The following is an 18110-nucleotide window of genomic DNA, read 5'->3' on the forward strand; positions in this document are numbered from 1 at the left end:
AGAGAGCACCCTTTATCCTGATCCCGCTGCTCCTATGCAAGCAGCCCAGATCCTCTTTTGACTGGGGAGGTCATTTAGCCCTCTAATGTCCCCCAGGTCCCCTTCTCCTGGCTCCCCCTCTGCTGCTTCCTATAGTAGACAGGCCCAGGGAAGGAATGAATGGGGGTTACATTTCCTCTCCATGGCCAGGGCGCTCAACTTTAATCCGTCTTCAGTGTGTTACTTCTACCAAGCCTCCTATACCCGAAAGTAGGGAATTTATTTATGTGCTTTTCTCATTTTTTTCCTATTTTATACATTTCGTTTATCACAATGTATATGTTTTGAAACATGATTAGATTTCTGACTGAACCTAGCAGGAAGACCCATATCAAAATGCAAACAGTATAGCTATTGAGCTCTGCTATGTTGTATTTTGTCTACTCAATATTCAAAAAACATTCCAAATATTAAAGAGAAACAATCGATTTGGCAGAAAAATTTACTATGGATTTGTATGTATGTACTGAATAAACAAAAGTTGACGGCTGGGGGAATTAACAAGGCATCCTGAATATATACAATCAATTAATGTTAACATACGGAAGTATAATTCTATTTGTAAAACAAACATAATAAATTAAACCTAAGACAGAACTACATTCAAAAACTTCACATCGTATTCAGCTTCTCGTAAAACTTTGATTCGTTCTTTCAACTACACGGGGAATGTGTTTTTGTCTAAAAATGGCGTTTCTCTTCCATTATTTGAACTATTTTCTCTTCACAGTTTTTTTGAACTATGATGCAGTAGATACCGCCAGCTTCTTCAAATGATCCATAAAAACTTGTAGACTGACATCATCTGTCAAAATTGGAGCTCCACCATCCTGCAAATTGGGAGAAAAGAAAAAGGTACGTTTATGGTGCATAAATCACATGACAACACTAATATATTCACAAGAACTACCGTGTTTCCCCGAAAATAAGACAGTGTCTTATATTAAATTCTCGTGCTAAATACAGGGCATGTTTTATTTTCGGGGGAGATGTCTTATGGAGTGGGGGACAACCCGCTCCATAAGACATGCAGGAGATGAGGGGAGGGGGAGGTAGGCTACTTACCTTCCCCATCTTCATAGCAGCACTGGTGCTGCTGTTGATTGCGGTGGCGGAAGTGGTGGGCGGGGCTTAGCGAGGCTGCCAGCAGTTGCCAGAGAGCCTCACTTTGTGGGCATTGCAGCTGGCTGAATGCTGTGCACTGTGTTCCATGTGTACCACTATTCTGGCTGCTGTGGGATGAGCTGGGAGAGCCGACTCCCCGCAGCATATGCACAGCGGGCATCTCCCAGCATATCCTACAGCAGAAGGGACAGTGGATACAACCTACGGTATCACAGCAGAGGCAGCAGCCGGCTTTCCTGTGCACATAGAACATCGCGTACAGTGTTGTGCTGCAATGGTTTTTGGGTGATGCCTTATATTAGGCAATTGCCTAAACAGAAACCTCCCCCATGCCTTATTTTTGAGGATGACCTATTTTCGGGGAAACATGGTAAAGCCGCACAAAGCCAAATTTCAGAATAGAGTGCAGATAAGCTGAAGAAATGGGAGCTGATCTTTAGTAACCTGTGTACTAACAGCTGGAAACAGCTGGGGATGCTAAGTGTCGCTGATTTGATACTGAGGACCTATCCTTGGGAAAGGTCATGAATATTTTTATCACAACTCTTTAAATGCCATACCTAGGCACAACTCAGACTCCCTTTAAAGTGAATATCCCACTTTTAACACCATGCCATGTTTAGTTTTAGCATTACATGGTATATAAAGGGTTTATCAGCCATCAATCACCATAATTCATTCCCTTTATCGTTTACACATGCACTAAAATATGCAAATGTTAACTAACCCATTCACACTGACAAGCTGCAGGGCCTGTATAAAAACTGAAGGGGTTAGGGGCCATGTACACGATGTAGGGTGCATTCACACTGAGTAAACGCTAGCTTATTTTGTAGAGTAAAATTACACTTGTAAATTTTGCTATCCCATTGACTTCAATGACATTTTACAGGCGTATTTTTTACAGGCGTATTTTTACACTTGTAAAAAAATATCATTGAAGTCAATGGGATAGCAAAATTTACAAGTGTAATTTTACTCTACAAAATAAGCTAGCGTTTACTCAGTGTGAATGCATAACACGGCGCTGATTCTGACAGTAAACTCATGTCAGAGTCAGCGTTTCAAAACAGAATCACTCCTCAGCCTTAATAAACCCCCCTGTCAATGACTGACAGCTATGTTTGTATACACAGTCATACATGGAGTAGTGTCAATTATTTATAGGTCTACCTAAAAAAGAACAAAGATATAAATGAATGCTGAATGGAGACAGAATCTTTTACCATAAAACTATAAATCAAACCTGCCCAGCTCCTGCCTGCAGATTGACTGACTGCATTTTCATACAAGTTCATGTTTTTTTAGGCTGTGTTGAACCCAAAGTAGCGTTTTTTGTTTGTTTTTTTAAATCAGTCTTTTCTATAGCTTACCTGTCCATAGCTGTAGATATTGTTGTGCGTCTGTGAGGGATTGACTTTGGAGAGCAAGAATCTAGCCTAAAAGAAAATAGAAAGAATATAAGTATAACACACTACTTGTATGATTATTTTAAATTCATCTATAGAATAGGGCTGGGCAATGAATCAAATTCAGTTATAAAATCACTATTTCATAGAAGCAAAGTTCTGACTTCACCAGAATCATGAAACAGGTGCTAGTCCTACCCAAGAGTCTGATATATACCATACAGTTGTTGGGTAGGATGAGGAAGCCGGCATCAAATATATCTTGACGCTGTCACTGCATCCCGTGCCCAATATTATTTGCCTGAACAATAAAGTTACTTACTTGGCTGCCTCCATGTTCTGTATTGATGTAACGTGGCATTGGGAATCTGCTTTGTAAGATTTCCTGGGCATCATCTAGTGGAGCCTGAAGAAGATGCTTGAAGTTCTCATATTCTGGCATGTCCTGATAACCAGCCTTTCTCCACTGTGCAATAGTCTGCAAGAATGCAAAATGCATTTACTAAAATCAAATTGGTTAAAGAACTCTATGGTTTGTAAACAACAATTGCCTAATTTTGTAAGGGGAAATACTACCCTCTCCCCTGCCAATTATAGGAGTTAAGCTGGCCATTCACTTTCAATAGGCATTAGCCAAATGCTCATTTAGCCAACAACTAGACCCCCTCCCATAACAAATATATGCTCGATTTTCCAATATCTGTAAGACACTGTGGCATATGTTGGCACTATACAAGATAAATAATTAATGTGTTTTCAATAGGAACAGGGTGGTAGGAGTTCTGCAGAAAAAAAAAAAGGATTCCTATGAACACATCTTGGTGTTGCAGCTCAGCTCATGGACCGATGTCTTGCATATTTAGGGGCCACACGGTGGCTCAGTGGTTGAGTCACCTGGCTGGAGTCCTGGTGTTCAAATCCTGCCAAGGGCAAAAAAACATCTGCAAGGAGTTTGTATGTTCTCCCCTTGTTTGCATAGATTTCCATCCCATATTCCAAAGACATACTGATAGGGAAAAAAATGTACATTGTGAGCTCTATGTGGTGCTCACAATCTACATTTATGAAAAAAAGAAGATGTCTTGCATATTTATTTTTTTTTTTTTTTAAGAAAAGAACATGTCTTTCTTGTGTAATCCTTTAAAAATAAGTAAGGTCCTTAGCTTCACAACTAGCGAAACATCACCTTTAACACTTCTTTGCTCTCCTAAGGTCAAATATACATAAGGGTACTATGGCCCAGCTGTATAAAATTGCTCCCACATCACAAAAATCCGTGCTGATTCTATGATGCTGTTATTCTGACCCAAAGTCAGAGTTGTGCTAAAATATGACCCTATTACATGTGTGCCTAAAATAGGCCAAGTCCAGATAGCGCAAAGGAAACAAGAGGAATTGCCCAGAGAAACCTATCCAAGCTGTTGCTGTCATTTTCCAGATGGCCTATGACAAAGACACTCTCCCTGATCCCGGTGACAATATTAAAGACTTTCTTAATACATTAAAAATGTACCTCTCCAAGGTAGATGACAATCTGGAAGAACGTGTCCATCAGCAGAATCCTATCAGCTAAGATGCTACTGCTGTCCAGTAACACGGGCTTTTAAAAGCAAAAAAAAAAAAAAAAAAAGACAAGTTAAATTTTACCCCATGAATTCTAGCTCCAATCAATCTATTTATAAAGTGGTGATAACATTGCCTTACCTCTGGTGGACCATAGAAAGAGTAAGAGTAGAGAATGGGTTGGATCATAATAAGAGACTGGGTCAGGTCTTGTCTGGCGAAGTGATGCCGATAGTAGGACGACTCATCTGGACTGTTATTGAACACTTGCAGGAAGGGCGATCTTCTTAAGTGGAACATGAACTGTAATACAATATGGTATTATGTAATATAGTCACATACAGAAGTTTAGAGAATATAACAGTTTACAAAACAGTATAAAAAAAATAAAACTATGCTATATACAGGCCAGGCCCAGAGGCTAGAACATTCAGGTGTGAATAGGTAAAGGGAAGATACCTGAGGATAGAGAGAAAATGTATCTGAAAGTCTGAAGGAGGTGGGGTCGTCCTTGTTGTACTGTCCAAACTTCTGGCACTGCAAGAGAGAATTGAGAAAACTAAGACGATGGATTTTCTTATTATACCTAGAAAAATGTAAGACCAAACCACAAATGTGCAAATTCACATTTTCATTTGGAAATGCTGGGCACACCTCATTTCAAGGTCTTGAGTCTATCTATCTATATCTATACATATATACATATATATATATATATATATATATATATATATATATATACACATACACATATATACATACATATACACACACACACACACACACGCATCTGTGTATATATATATATATATATATATATACACACACACACATATATATGTATATAAAATAATTTATTTACATAAATAAATTGCTCAGTGAGTATATATATATATATATATATATATATATATATATATATATTTATTGCAATACACTATATTAAATCTACAAAAGTTCTTCCTAACAACTGTCTATCTGAACCGTTTTCCAGATAAAATACATTTTAAAAAAATCTGTACACTCTTATATTGCTGGTGTATTCAACACCAGTGGGCAGGGCAGAGGAGCGCAGCGATGTCGCAGGCCCCGGCACCTGTGCCAGCATCTATCCCTTGACGGCACCCGCCTCTCTAGTACAGCGGATGCCGGGTCAGTATCGGTGGCCCCTTCTCCCCCCGGGGGCGGTCCCCACCGGCCCCGTACCTCTGAAGTTGCAGGCCGGCTCCTGCGCGGCGATATCGCAGGAGCCGACCTGTTCGGGTGACAGCCGGGAGCCTAATGAGGCTCCCTGGCCTGTCACGGCTATATTAGTATTGCGGCTGGTCTCTATGACCAGCCGTAATACTAATAGACAGAATGTCCCATAGACGGCAATACACTTGTATTGCCGTCTATGGGACTTGCAATCAAGTGACCGCAGGTTCAAGCCCCCGGGGGGGAATAAAATAGTAAAAAAAAAATATATATATATATATATATATATATATATATATATATATATATATATATATATATATATATAAATAAAAGTTCTAAATCACCTCCTGTTTTTTTTTTTCAATACAAGGTGATCTAAGAAATAGACATTCCCCAAAATGGTATAACTAAAAAGTACATCTGGCCCCGCAAAAAAAAAACACTCTATACATCCCCGTACAGCTGCAGGGTCACCTGTCAATGTGGCCTTGCAGCTGTTGCAAAACTACAACTCCCATATATTAAATATTTTACCAGTTTTTGCTTCAAATTTTTTTTATTATAAAAAAATATAATAATTGCAAAAAAAAAAGTGAACCGACGCACTTCTATAAATCTATATTTTTAACTCTACTTTTATGTGCTGTTAGTTTCTGACCTATTTAGCCGATATCTTTCATAGCATCAGTACAAAACACTTACAAGTCTGATCAGCTGCCTGTCTAACCACCGGAGAACATCTGGTCCTTCTTCTGTCTCAGCCCTGTAGACCCCTAGACGTGCCATCAGTACTGCCGCTGCTTCCTGATCAAAGGCCGCCTCAATGTGCTGCAACTGTGTCTGAGCATCTGCCCAGCTACAGGGTACAAAGGAAGATCATGTCAGCTAGGTTTCATTGCAGGTGGCATTGTACACGCTACAAATGCTTCAAAGAAAACACTTACTTCCTGGCAACGGTGGTCACTCGGATCCGTTTCTGTGTGCTGGAATGCTGGTATTGAGTAACAAACTGAATAGCCCCACGGCCTCCTTGAGGAATGGGAGCATTGTGCTGAAAACAGACAAGCAAACCTTTAATCGCATACAGCGTAAACAATAAATGGAAGATATCATGAAAACTTATTGGGGGATATTTATGAAGACTGGCATATTTACTGCCACTCTTCATAGCTCTAGCAGAAAAACAGCCTCATACTGTACATGACAAGATTATGCAGTGGCTCCTCTGCAGGACTATGCACTTGGGCTATTATGTACGCCATCTTCCAGATTTCAGTGATTAATTGCACCAATAAACTGGTGTAAATGATATATAATATAGTTTAACTCCTTTACAATCCTAGTGCAACACTTTCGCTCTCATGAGAGGTACAAAAACGGCAATTATTGTCGCAACTCATGTGTAACTGTGCATGAGATATACTGATTTCTAGAAGGTATAAACCTTTAATAATGGGGCATTTGAGATCCAACACACCTGATCTTCATCTCACCCAACCTCTGCTGTTTGGGAAGTGTTCCCATTTGTATTGAATGGTCCGTCAATGAATGTGGCTGCCTTTGGTTTTAGATACAATAGACCAACCTCATAATTACTGGGAAGCGTACTCTATATTATACTCAATCTCCCAAACACAGAAAACTGCTACTTTAGGCCCAGAAACTGTTACACTGCAATAAAAAAAAAGTCAACATACCTGGTTTACCACTTCAAAATACAAAGATAGAGTTGTAGACGGATCCAGACTGCATATTTTCCACTGGCATGTCCCACCGACTCCAAGTTCCTAAGACAAACATAAAAGTCCTATAAAAACTGTATTCTGCAAAGCAGTAGATTACAAATGGATGTTGCAAAAAAACCTCATGAAATAACCAATGCAAGGACAGACAAGTAAGAGCATCCCATTCGACACTGGGGAGGGGGCAGTGCACAGGGACTGTAACACATACTGGCTTGCTTTCCTTAGGCCAACTAGTATGTCCTATGTTAAAGCTGTCTGTCCTGGTTACAAATTCTATGAAGTAACAGAAAGTAGACTTTATATATTTCAACTTACATTCTCTGAAATGCATGGACTTTTCACATTTAAGGAAACGCAGGGTCCAATAGCACCTGAAATCTTCAGCTCTCTTGAAGTCTGTTGAAGACAAAGAAGTTTTATAATACATTCCTTTACAAAAGAAGCATATCCTCCTCATACACAGTACTGCGGACATTTACGTAAGTAACATAACCATTTAGAGTTTGGAGAACAACTCATATTCTAAAGTAGATTATAAAATGTAAGCCACAACCATTGTGCTGGGGGTTATGCCTCCACCGGCCCATTCACTGCTCTCAGTGAGAACAGGCCACAAACTGGACAGGTTTAGGACCTGTGTTGAATTTTGCCCTGGGCTTATGATCCCATACACAGGCCATGATGATATATAAGCAGTGTGTATGCTTCCATAGAAATGAAAGGGGTCAATGTGCTAGCTGTGAAAGACACAGCTAGTACACTGACAATAGCACAATGCCTATACTCTTAGGGAGAGAGTCAGGAGGAAGTCCTATGCTTTAGATCAGTGGTCTCCAGACAGTAGCTTGGGAGCCACATGTGGCTTATGACCCGCCATCAGTGTGACTTGCCTTGGAAGCCCTCAATTATGGCCACAAGCACTGACATAAATACTGATAATACTAAATATCCATCTCAACCTCTTAGACTGTATAATAAAATACCCCTAGTATAACAACAGTAAGTTATAGCAAATGTTTGCAAATTCTGATGTATTTCTCCAAATTTTAGCTCACAGTGAAATTAAAGTTGGGGACCTATATTTTAGATGGTCGGCTCGGTTGTTATACAAATAACACATATGGTCAACTTAAGAGAGAATCAATGCAGTGCAGACTCTCACCTTAACTTCAAGGTTAGCACCAAAGGCCATTTTGAAAGCTCCAGTTAAGTCTTTACTGAACACTCGCTGGAATGTCTGCTTGAACAAAGATGTATTGAAAGAATCTCCAATAACAATCTGACCCCTAGGAAAAAAAAAAAAAATACAGAAAGATTACCATTGTGAACATAGTCACAGCACATCATCAATGTCACTTTATTGTAAGTATCTGCAACATACCCGGTAAGGTTAGAGCAGCATTTCATCTCCAGGAGGCCTGTCTGGTCCAGTGCACAAGCGTAAATGTCAATGCAGTGACCATTGGCTGCTGTGCGGTTTGCCAGTCCTTCATAGTGCTGTGTACAGAGAATAAAATGACTTATTACGCATTTACAATTTGATACACATTTGTCATACTTATAGAAATAGATAAGGGCACACAATAGTAGCTGGCGTTACAAAGCCACAGACTTTCTTTTCAGCTGCCCTTTCTAAACAAGTAAGAGATTCAGTCTAGAATTCCCACAAAAGTATAAGACATTTCTTAAAATACAAAGGCCCACATTGTGCATTCCTTAGGGGTGAAAGAAAACACTACTGTCTAACACAATGAATACATTTTCCCCACACACACACACATACGAAATCCAACACCCAGGAAATAAAACTATCCATGCCTTAGTAGCCTTCTTCATAAAACGGGCATTATCTTTCTCAATGTCGTGCCAGGAACGAATCGGTGTTTTCAGTTCATCTCCAACAACCATTCCTGGCCCTTGCGTTGGTGGTCCTCCTGTGAACAACATGATTCTGGCACCAGTATTAGGAAGGGTTCCCTAAAGAGAGGTAAAGAGATACAGTTAAACAAACCTAAAAATCTACCATATGACACATCAGATGTAGTCATATTAAAGCGATCATCTCACACTGTAGAAGATATGTCTTGGAGGAATACTATTTCATTGAAGAGAGATGCAACAGCGTACTTTAGATTTATTTTTCAAGCAATGTCCCATGGGAAGAAAAGTATGCAAATTTAGTTAAAGGGGTTTCACATCTCCCTGTTTCAGCAGTTTGCCTGCTGTCTATTCTTCTCACTTCCTGTTTCCCGCCCAGCTTGCTGAATATGACACTGAAGTATCACTATACTTATGCAGATCAGATAACATGCACATGCTTCTAGAGAATGGACTCAGTGCTATCTATGTGTTTACATATCAGCAAACTGCAATTAACCAAACTGATTTTCCTGCCAACAGAGCAGTGAGTGACATCACTTGTCCTATCAGACAGATCTGTGGTTATGGAAATGCTGTTTAAGCAATGGGAGGAATAAGTTCACATAGCAGGCAAACAAAGCAGCATTTCTAGAGCAATATATTTAAGTCTTCAGTTTACATAAGCTACCAGTATAGATTAGATCCTTGAGACGGGGGAACCCCTTTAAGAAGTACCAAACCAGGGGTACCTACTGTAAAACGTAGTTTTGGGGTTCTATGCCCATTTTCAGTGCAAAGCAAGGTACTACCTGGCCTTAGATGCAGCTAAACGGAAGCATCTTATGCAGCTCACCATATAACCAATTAGGGTTTTTTCAAGATCTGCATTATTTTTATGTAATGTCTTACTTCTAATATAATTTCATGTTATATAATAGGTGGGGTGGGGCGAGGTCTATTTATCTGCATTCATCAGGTCAGCAAGTACAGATAGAGCTTCTTCATACTAGTAATTGGATCTCTATTAACCAAGGCCACTTCAATGCCTTACATATTCTGGTGATTTAGATGCAGAACAAAGCCTCGCTGACAAATTCATTTGAATCTCCTAACATATTCCTTGGTATGGGTTGAATCTTACTTGTTAATGTCATCTGATTACCATTCATTTCAATATGAAAGCTCAGCTTTACAATAGAAACAAAGTATCTAGAGAGCACAGCATTTTACTAAGAAACAATTACCTCTAACAAGCCAACAGCAATAGACAGAGCCACCCCTGTGGATCTTAGTGGTCTTTTTCCCTGAGTTACAGGCCATGGGTCACGTTGTAATTCTCCAAGAAGATCTGTTAAATTCATATCTATCTTGTGTACAGGTTGCAAAAACCTAGAAAATGGATGAAAGCGTTACAGTTAAAAAAAAAAAAAAAAAAGCCACAACTAACAGATAGAACAGCAGTGTGTAAAACATGGACAAAAATCTGAAAACCACACAAAAATGACCCAAGATTATCCAAAGAACTTACCTGCTTGACAAGAAGGGCTGCTCCTGAGGCTGTAATGGTCTTCCCTGTTGTGCTGAAGCTGCCGGTCTTGAAAGACCCAACATATCCTAAAAGAAGAAAAAAAATAGAGTCATCAGTAAGAGGCTCTCCGTTCTGGAGCTGAAGGGATTCCTAGCAGAGGGCCCCACTCTATGAGATCCATATGTCCAAACAGGATACGTGGACAGGGTGTGAACTAATGCACCACCTCTATAAGAAGTTTGAATTCATGTTGCACAATAATTCAGTATAGTGTTCAGTTCTAAGCTAGGATTAAGACATTTTTTTTCTATTCTGATCTATAGCTAGGAGCTCTTTTGGAGATGCTGAAAAACATCTGTGCAATGTAATACACTTCTCTTTGCCATTAACGTCTAAGATATGAGTTGCCTATGGATGGGTAGATATGAGCAGCTGACTTCAAAGAGGTTTTCTGGCCCCAAATGCATTTCTATACTGATCACATACTTATGTAGGTTTACACACAAAACACCACTATAAACTAAGGGTCATGCCCTGCTAACAATACAGCTGCATACAGCATTGAAAAGTCAACAGACCCAAAGGAAAACTGATTTCACCAACGTTCCCATAGGAGTATGTAATGACTCCTTAACCACTTCATAACAATACCAGCAGCTCCTACCTGGATTTGCTTAGCTGTGAGATCTTTGGTTCCTCGGAAGACATAGCTTTTTGAAATCCCATCACAGTTGAGTTCATGCACTTGAACCATCCTCCCAAAGGTGATCAGTCCCACCAAGGCATCTGGAGGCAGAAGACTAAGTGACATCTGCAATGATTCCTTGAGTGCTTGTAAATCTTCTTCCTCCAAGCAGGTATCAACCACATACAGGAATATGAGAGGAGTCTGTGGGCCTCGCTGCAATTACATAATGTACAAATGTATTTACTACAATGACAGTAATACAACAGTACACCAAATAAATATATAAATAAATATATATATATATATATATATATATATATATATAAATATGAACCTGGAGATAAGAAGCAACAGAGATATATACTGATAGGAAAGTTAGAGGTGAGAGCTTTGGATTAAGGTATTGTTTGACCCATTATGTAAATGACTATGGCCCTCTTAACTAACTCATTGTAATAGGAGCTCCAACAATACACTGCATTCTGGTAACAAGAAACCAGAAAGATCCTGAACCCAACACACAAACAAACATTCTCTAAAAGGGGCATTCCAGGTCTAAAATATTAATTGCCCATCCTTAGCAAAGTCCACCAATATTAGATCAGCACCACAACCAATATGTTAACTGAAGCGACCAGGTATGCTTGCCATTAGCATGCATACCTGGCAAACAAAAAAGCGGATGCCCCCTTCAATAAACTATTTAGTAGTGACGCCAGGAGTCAGACAGTTATAAAAAAAAATAAAAGTTACTAGAACATTTTCCTTTAACTTTCACCTATTGCCATGACTACTCATCTTTTTCAAAATTTACATCCAACCCCCCTGAGGCGCTAAAAGAATATAGTTACAGAAATATCTGGACTGTGACAAATTACAGGTGGACAACACAGGTCACCCTTCTAAGGAATACAAAAGCAGGTGTCAAACTGTGAGCACAATGTCAATATAAATGGAGCAGGAGTTCATTTAGAATTCACAAAGGAGAGAATTAAATTAACACAAAAAGATAATAGGGTTTGTTATACTGGGGATAGTGTTGAAACTCCAATCTTATCTATCTAATAGGATTGCGCATTAATGTAAGTATTCTTGAACCTTGCATACACAAAGTGAGTACTGTACACAATGTTACACATACTGTTTCAGAGACATCTCATCCCTTTGTAACATGTAAGTTATCCCTCCTAAAGCTTCCTAGGTGGCCATACACGAGATACCTTTTGGCTGAAAACGTAACTTTTTCTCCCGCACATATAACTCGCCCAAAAACGTACATGTTGTGAAGGAGGCCACGGGAATAAGATGCTGCCAGACAACTCTGCATGCAACTCATCTCCCACGGAACAAAATCATCAGGCATGTTGGATTTCTTTCCTTGTATCTGCCTTTTGGGAGAGTCAAGAGCACCCCCACCCCCATATACAGTAAGTGTACAGCAGGCTTTGCTGAAATCAGGAGTTTTGGCCAACACACTATCTTAATTATTACCATTAATATTACCATCCTTAGATGGCTGTGGACCAACATGCACAATTCTTCCTTGCCATCAGACACAACTAGGACACATTAAATGATAAGCGGTTTTGACAGTCAGTCATCTAATACGTAGGGACACCATTAAACAAATGGACAGCAGTTAGTTCAATGTCTGTACCTGGACAATATATTCAATTGTAGAAAACTGTGGCATCAGCTCCGCAGGCTGATTCATTTCTGATATTCCAGCATATGTAGGCGGGAACTGAAAATATAAACCATATTGCAATGAAGTTACAACAAGAGATAGCAGTAATATAAGACTAATAATAATAATATAAAGGGCTAGTTCACACGTGGGCAAAGGGGAGGTTTTTGACAGCGGAATTCGCTTCAAAAACCTCTCCTTTAACATGGTGGTCTATGTAGACCACTAGCTTTTTTTTTTCCTCCTAGCGTTTTCCGCCTGAAGAAGCAACATGACCTTTCTTCAGGCGGAAAACGCCTGAAGAATTGCATAGAAGTGAATGGGAGGCGAAAACCGCGCGGTAAAAAACCGCGCGGTTTTTTGCACACAAAACCGCGCGGTTTTTTGCAAAAAAACGCGCGGTTTTCGCCTGCAGTTTCTATAGCACATATAGGAAAAAAAAACCCTAGCGAAAACCGCTAGCGAAAACCGCGTCAAAAACCTCGTCAAAAACCGCGTGGAATGCAAAAAACAGCGTCAAAAAAACTCCTCGAGGTTTTTTACCTCGCACAAATAAGCTAGGCGGTTTTCACGTGTGAACTGACCCTAAGAGTTTACATATAAGAGCTTCATTCCATTCCACAAACCCCAAATTTGGGAAGAATGAATAGCCAAAGGGTAAAAAGCGACTATAAAAATCTCCCAACAGGACACTCAGGCTTCTCGGCTACATATAGATAATATCTATCATCCCACAGTACTGTCAGGTAAAAGCCCAATGTTATCATAGCACATAGTGAGGCTGCGGAGGTAGAACTAACACATACCAGTAATTGACTATTCCCTGTAGGATCTCACCCATAGTTTATTACAAAGGTGTCTAGCTTATTTTTTAAAGTGGCAGAAGAGCAGGTCTGTCCACTGAACCTAAAGAAATCTTGTATGGCAGCTATCGCCAAACACCGGTACTTTCATGTGCAGCTTGAAGCCTAGAGCAGAAAGTTACCATTGTAATGAGATAAACGTAACAAAGCAACATGTGACCATTCCCACCTACCTGGTTTCGTTGGAAGCAAAAGTTACAAGCCCACAGTTTCGCTCTGTAGTCAACTTGGCTGAGGAAAGAAAAGAAAAAAAAACATAGTTAAAAAACTAAACCAAACACATAAAATACATATGAAACGAATGCTCCTCCATAATATTTACTGAATAGTGCATTTACAGATTACGCCCCTATGCACATTACCCACCAAATGACTCAGAATAACGAATATATCACAAACAATAAGGTTTATCCCATAACACTAAAATAACACGCCATGAAGAAAGTGAGCCCCAGTTAACGCCATTCCTTACCATAGTGGATTGAGGACTGCTTTGCAAGTTGGCCTTGTGCAGAGGACGGGTTCATACTGCACGGGTGGCAAGTCTGGCCGCTCTTTAAGTGGGGTAAAAAGGCATCCTAGCGGCACGACCATCCGTGTGGCTTCCAGCCGACTTGATGGCCACACGTTCCAGCTGAAACGCACGCCATCTCGTTCTTCGTTCTGCTGAATAAATTCTAAGTAGGTTGCCATAGAAACAGTGGTGCTACAAAAAAAGAAGAAGGGTACAATCAGTATATATGGCGCAAACAATAACTGCAGGATCTGCAAATGTGTAATGCTGGGTATCGGTATAAGAAAACAATCAGCAGAGCTACAGTTATCTCCCCTTCCATTATAAATATGCCCAATTCCGTCACACAAGGGATATCTGGCTGCCAACAACTGCATCAACTTTAAGGGGGGGGGGAGCACAGAGACAAGTCTACCACATATCTCCCCCATATAAATATATACACTCAGCTAAATCTACATAGGGAGAAGAGCAAGGAGACCCTCATATACATAAGGATAAGGTGAAATGGAGATTTTGGCTGTGACCAAGATTCTCATTCTTGCTCTAATAGGTACAAATTCCAGTACTCTGGTAGTTACTACCTTACATGTAAAGTGTGTTCACATCTGCATCGTTTAATTCTCTATAATAAGAGCCATAGGGTATATATTGTTTTCTACTTCACACTGGCAGACAAAAATACTTTTTTGTCTGCAAATTGAGAGACTCTGCACCGGGCAGACTCCTATGTGAACATGTTTAGCACAAAAATACAGAGATATGTCCTTCTCTATATATTCTTAGATGAGTTGCACAAGATGACCAACTTTTTTGCATTTTTCTTTTGGACATTGCAAGTAATTAAATTGTTTTACTTTCAAAGCTGAACATCTTGTGCCATTTATTTCGGAATTTCTCAAGCCAAGGTAAAGAATTGAAATCCTAATAACTAAAGAAAATTATTCACATTGAAGGAGAATGTCACCTATGTTACAGGTTAGTAGAGAATGGAGCAGGGGCAGCGCCAGGGATCTGCTAGGCTGAGGCAGCTGTACTTTGTAACATTACAAATACACATCAGGAGCAAGACACAGAACTGATAATAATATCTCTGAATGTCAGCAGTCACAATGCAACGTGTAGCCGAGAGTACCAAAGGCCAAACAAGCATGGAGCACACCATGGTGGGGGAAAGAGCAACCTGAATACATCAATTGCAGAATAAATACAAACCCATCAGATTAAGTAACTAAAGCAATCTGGAATCAGAGGCCATCTGATACAATCACATCATTCTCTCTTTATCATAGACAACAATGCTCTGCACACAACCATTGCAATGTCTGTACACACTGCCGATATCTGTGGCCCACACATTGATCCTTAAAGTAATATTTCCAACTCTGTAGGATGGCTCGGGGTCAGATCTTTGAGTCCCCCACTGACCCTGAAAATAAAAAGGCCTTTGTGCAGAAGCAAAAAAAGTTACATATTACAGCGGATACGGTATTAAGAGGCATTCCTATATTACAGCGTCTTACAGAAGTAACATACCGCAGCACACTGAGTGCCTCTGGTTCCAAAGACTTTTAGGGTGCATTCACACGGAGTAAAATGGAGTGTAATTTGGAGCGTTTACGGAGCGTTTACGTAAACGCTCTGTAAACGCTCCAAATTACACTCCATTTTACTCCGTGTGAATGCACCCTTAGGGACTCCATATATTGCTGTGCACCCTCTCAGTTCAGATTCACAGATACAACCACAGGTCTAAGGACCCCCAAATAGCACTACCACTACCATAAGAATCCATGACAAGGCTAGTTCTGGATATTAGATCTACAGTCAAGACAGGATTTGCAACTGTAAAATAGTTCATAAAATATAGACATAAGTGAATAAGGTCTAAGGTCTTCAGCCCCCTCCCCCTCTATCCTGAGACTGAAGAGGCACAACAATAGTTTAGTGCTGCACCCACTCCTAAGTTTTCCCTGCGCTTATGGTCTCCAGGCCGTGCATTGTACTACAGCTGGCCACATTCACTTGCACTGGGTAAGGCTGCAGCCCCTGAATATTAGGTGGTCGGACCAGACCGGCATTGCACCTCCTCAGTCTCAGGATCATAGCACGGAGTCCCCCTGTACAACAAATCTGTAGGGACTCCACATGCCGCCGCCATCATATGTTTCTGTAAGATGCAATAGTCTCCCCTTAAAGGAAGCAGAAGTCCCAAAACTGTATCCAACAGAACATGACAGATTTGCTTTTTGTTTCTCCTGGATTTCAAATGTATGTGTGAAAAAATGCACACAAACTGGAAAAAAAAAATCCTAATTCTAATATTGGCTTATAGCAATCTAAATACCCAAACCATGAGGAGGATCTGACACTGAACACATTACTGTTGGTCGTAACAGATCAATGATCATACCATAGACAACCCAACTGTTGATTGTACAATCATTCAGATTGTTAGCAGTGATGAAGGAATTTCTGAGAGATGAATAACCTAATCCATACAGGTTATGTGTATGACATCATTTAGTTACACTACGTCATTGTGCTTTTAGTATCACTGTAACAACCCCATCACTCACAGTACAGAGCCCTAGACACGGTCACAGATCAATAACAATCCCCTCCATAGGGTCATAGTCCATCTTCTCTATACATCAGACACCTCCATACACAAGTACGATGCTGGATCACAATGACAATGTTGCGGCTTCGTCCTGTACCTGATCTATACACTGTATACAGGAGTGACAGGCCCCTAATGATCATATATCGGGGTATCAGATACCAATCATCCAATCACATCGCTGGACTCTGATATACTCTGTACTCTGCTATATATCACATGACTGGCCACTATACTACCGGCAGATGAGAAGACTCCATTCCCCTTACCTGCACAGCACGGTGCGGCCCGCTCTATACACACGTCCTGGGCTCTCCTTACCTCTATCTCATTCACAGCTCGCTCGGTGTCGGCTAGTCGGCTGCTTTCGGTATCCGGGTGTAGGTTCCGGCCGGAGAAGTACAGCTCAGCAATAGGCCGGCAGCGAGAAGTGACGTCAGTCCAAGGGATCGTCCTAAGCCACCAGCCACGTAAGTGTGCGCCAGCCAATCAGGAGCAGGATCCTCCCTACTCGTACACCTACGTCATCATCAGCCAGAGCCGCGCGCAGCTCCTGTGTGGGAAGGAACAGGCCCTGCCAGTTCTCTGACGTCATCACGCTGGGCAGTTCTCCATAGTTAGAGGCTATGCCTTGGGGTGTGTGGGCAAATAGGAGGTTACCATGGAGATGTATGTTTTCATGGCTATAAGTGGCTTTTGTATACGGATTAGACTTTATCAACACAAGACTTGCTTACTGACTGTACTTCAGCTTCACAGAAAGGACATATTACTATGGAATAAAGGCAGGTTGTGTTAATGCACCTCAGTAAGACACTGCTGGGGAAAAACACTGCAAGATTAGTTTTTGGCTACGGCCTGGTTCACATCTGCGTTCAGTATCCCGTTGTGGGAGTCTGCTTGGGGACCCTTCAAACGAAATACCCAACACATTAAAATGAGGTGAGCAATGGAACCACACGGACCCCATAGACTATAATAGGGCCAGTGTCTTTTCCACACAGTGTCCACACGTATCATGCAGAGAGAAAAGTGCTGCTTGAATTACTTTTCTCTCCACATGACTCGTGCAGATACCGCACTCATTTTAGCTACAGAATCACACATGGAGACCCAAAAGACAGAAACCCTGTCCGCTTAAAAAGCAGTTACCTGCAAACCCCATAGATTATAATGCATCGGAGTCTGCAACGCATGTTTGAACCTAACCTTAGGGGGCGTTCACACTACCGTCGGTGTCCGCTAGTGTCCGCTGCTAATGTCCGT

The 18110-nt window shown here is 40.7% G+C and overlaps 1 protein-coding gene across 2 annotated transcripts; it reads right to left on the bottom strand.

Moving 5' to 3' along the window:
* Positions 1-444: 444 nt before the first annotated feature.
* Positions 445-17301, bottom strand: SEC23B (SEC23 homolog B, COPII component). 2 transcript variants are annotated; one of them, XM_075267510.1, is made up of 20 exons: positions 17114-17301; positions 14180-14413; positions 13881-13938; positions 12815-12901; positions 11134-11370; positions 10470-10555; positions 10186-10330; positions 8900-9058; positions 8463-8578; positions 8244-8367; positions 7397-7477; positions 7034-7123; positions 6281-6387; positions 6039-6192; positions 4596-4673; positions 4278-4439; positions 4087-4173; positions 2896-3051; positions 2538-2603; positions 445-869 (listed from the first exon to the last, which is right to left on the bottom strand). In XM_075267510.1, the coding sequence occupies exons 2-20, from the start codon at positions 14398-14400 to the stop codon at positions 780-782; spliced, it is 2304 nt and encodes a 767-aa protein (XP_075123611.1). In that variant the 5' UTR covers positions 14401-14413; positions 17114-17301; the 3' UTR covers positions 445-779. The 2 variants fall into 2 exon arrangements, with proteins under 2 accessions (XP_075123611.1, XP_075123610.1); XM_075267509.1 differs by having other exon boundaries at positions 446-869; positions 17166-17301.
* Between the last annotated feature and the right edge of the window lie 809 nt (positions 17302-18110).

Source organism: Leptodactylus fuscus, chromosome 3, assembly GCF_031893055.1.
Source record: "Leptodactylus fuscus isolate aLepFus1 chromosome 3, aLepFus1.hap2, whole genome shotgun sequence".
Classification (NCBI taxonomy): Eukaryota; Metazoa; Chordata; class Amphibia; order Anura; family Leptodactylidae; genus Leptodactylus; species Leptodactylus fuscus.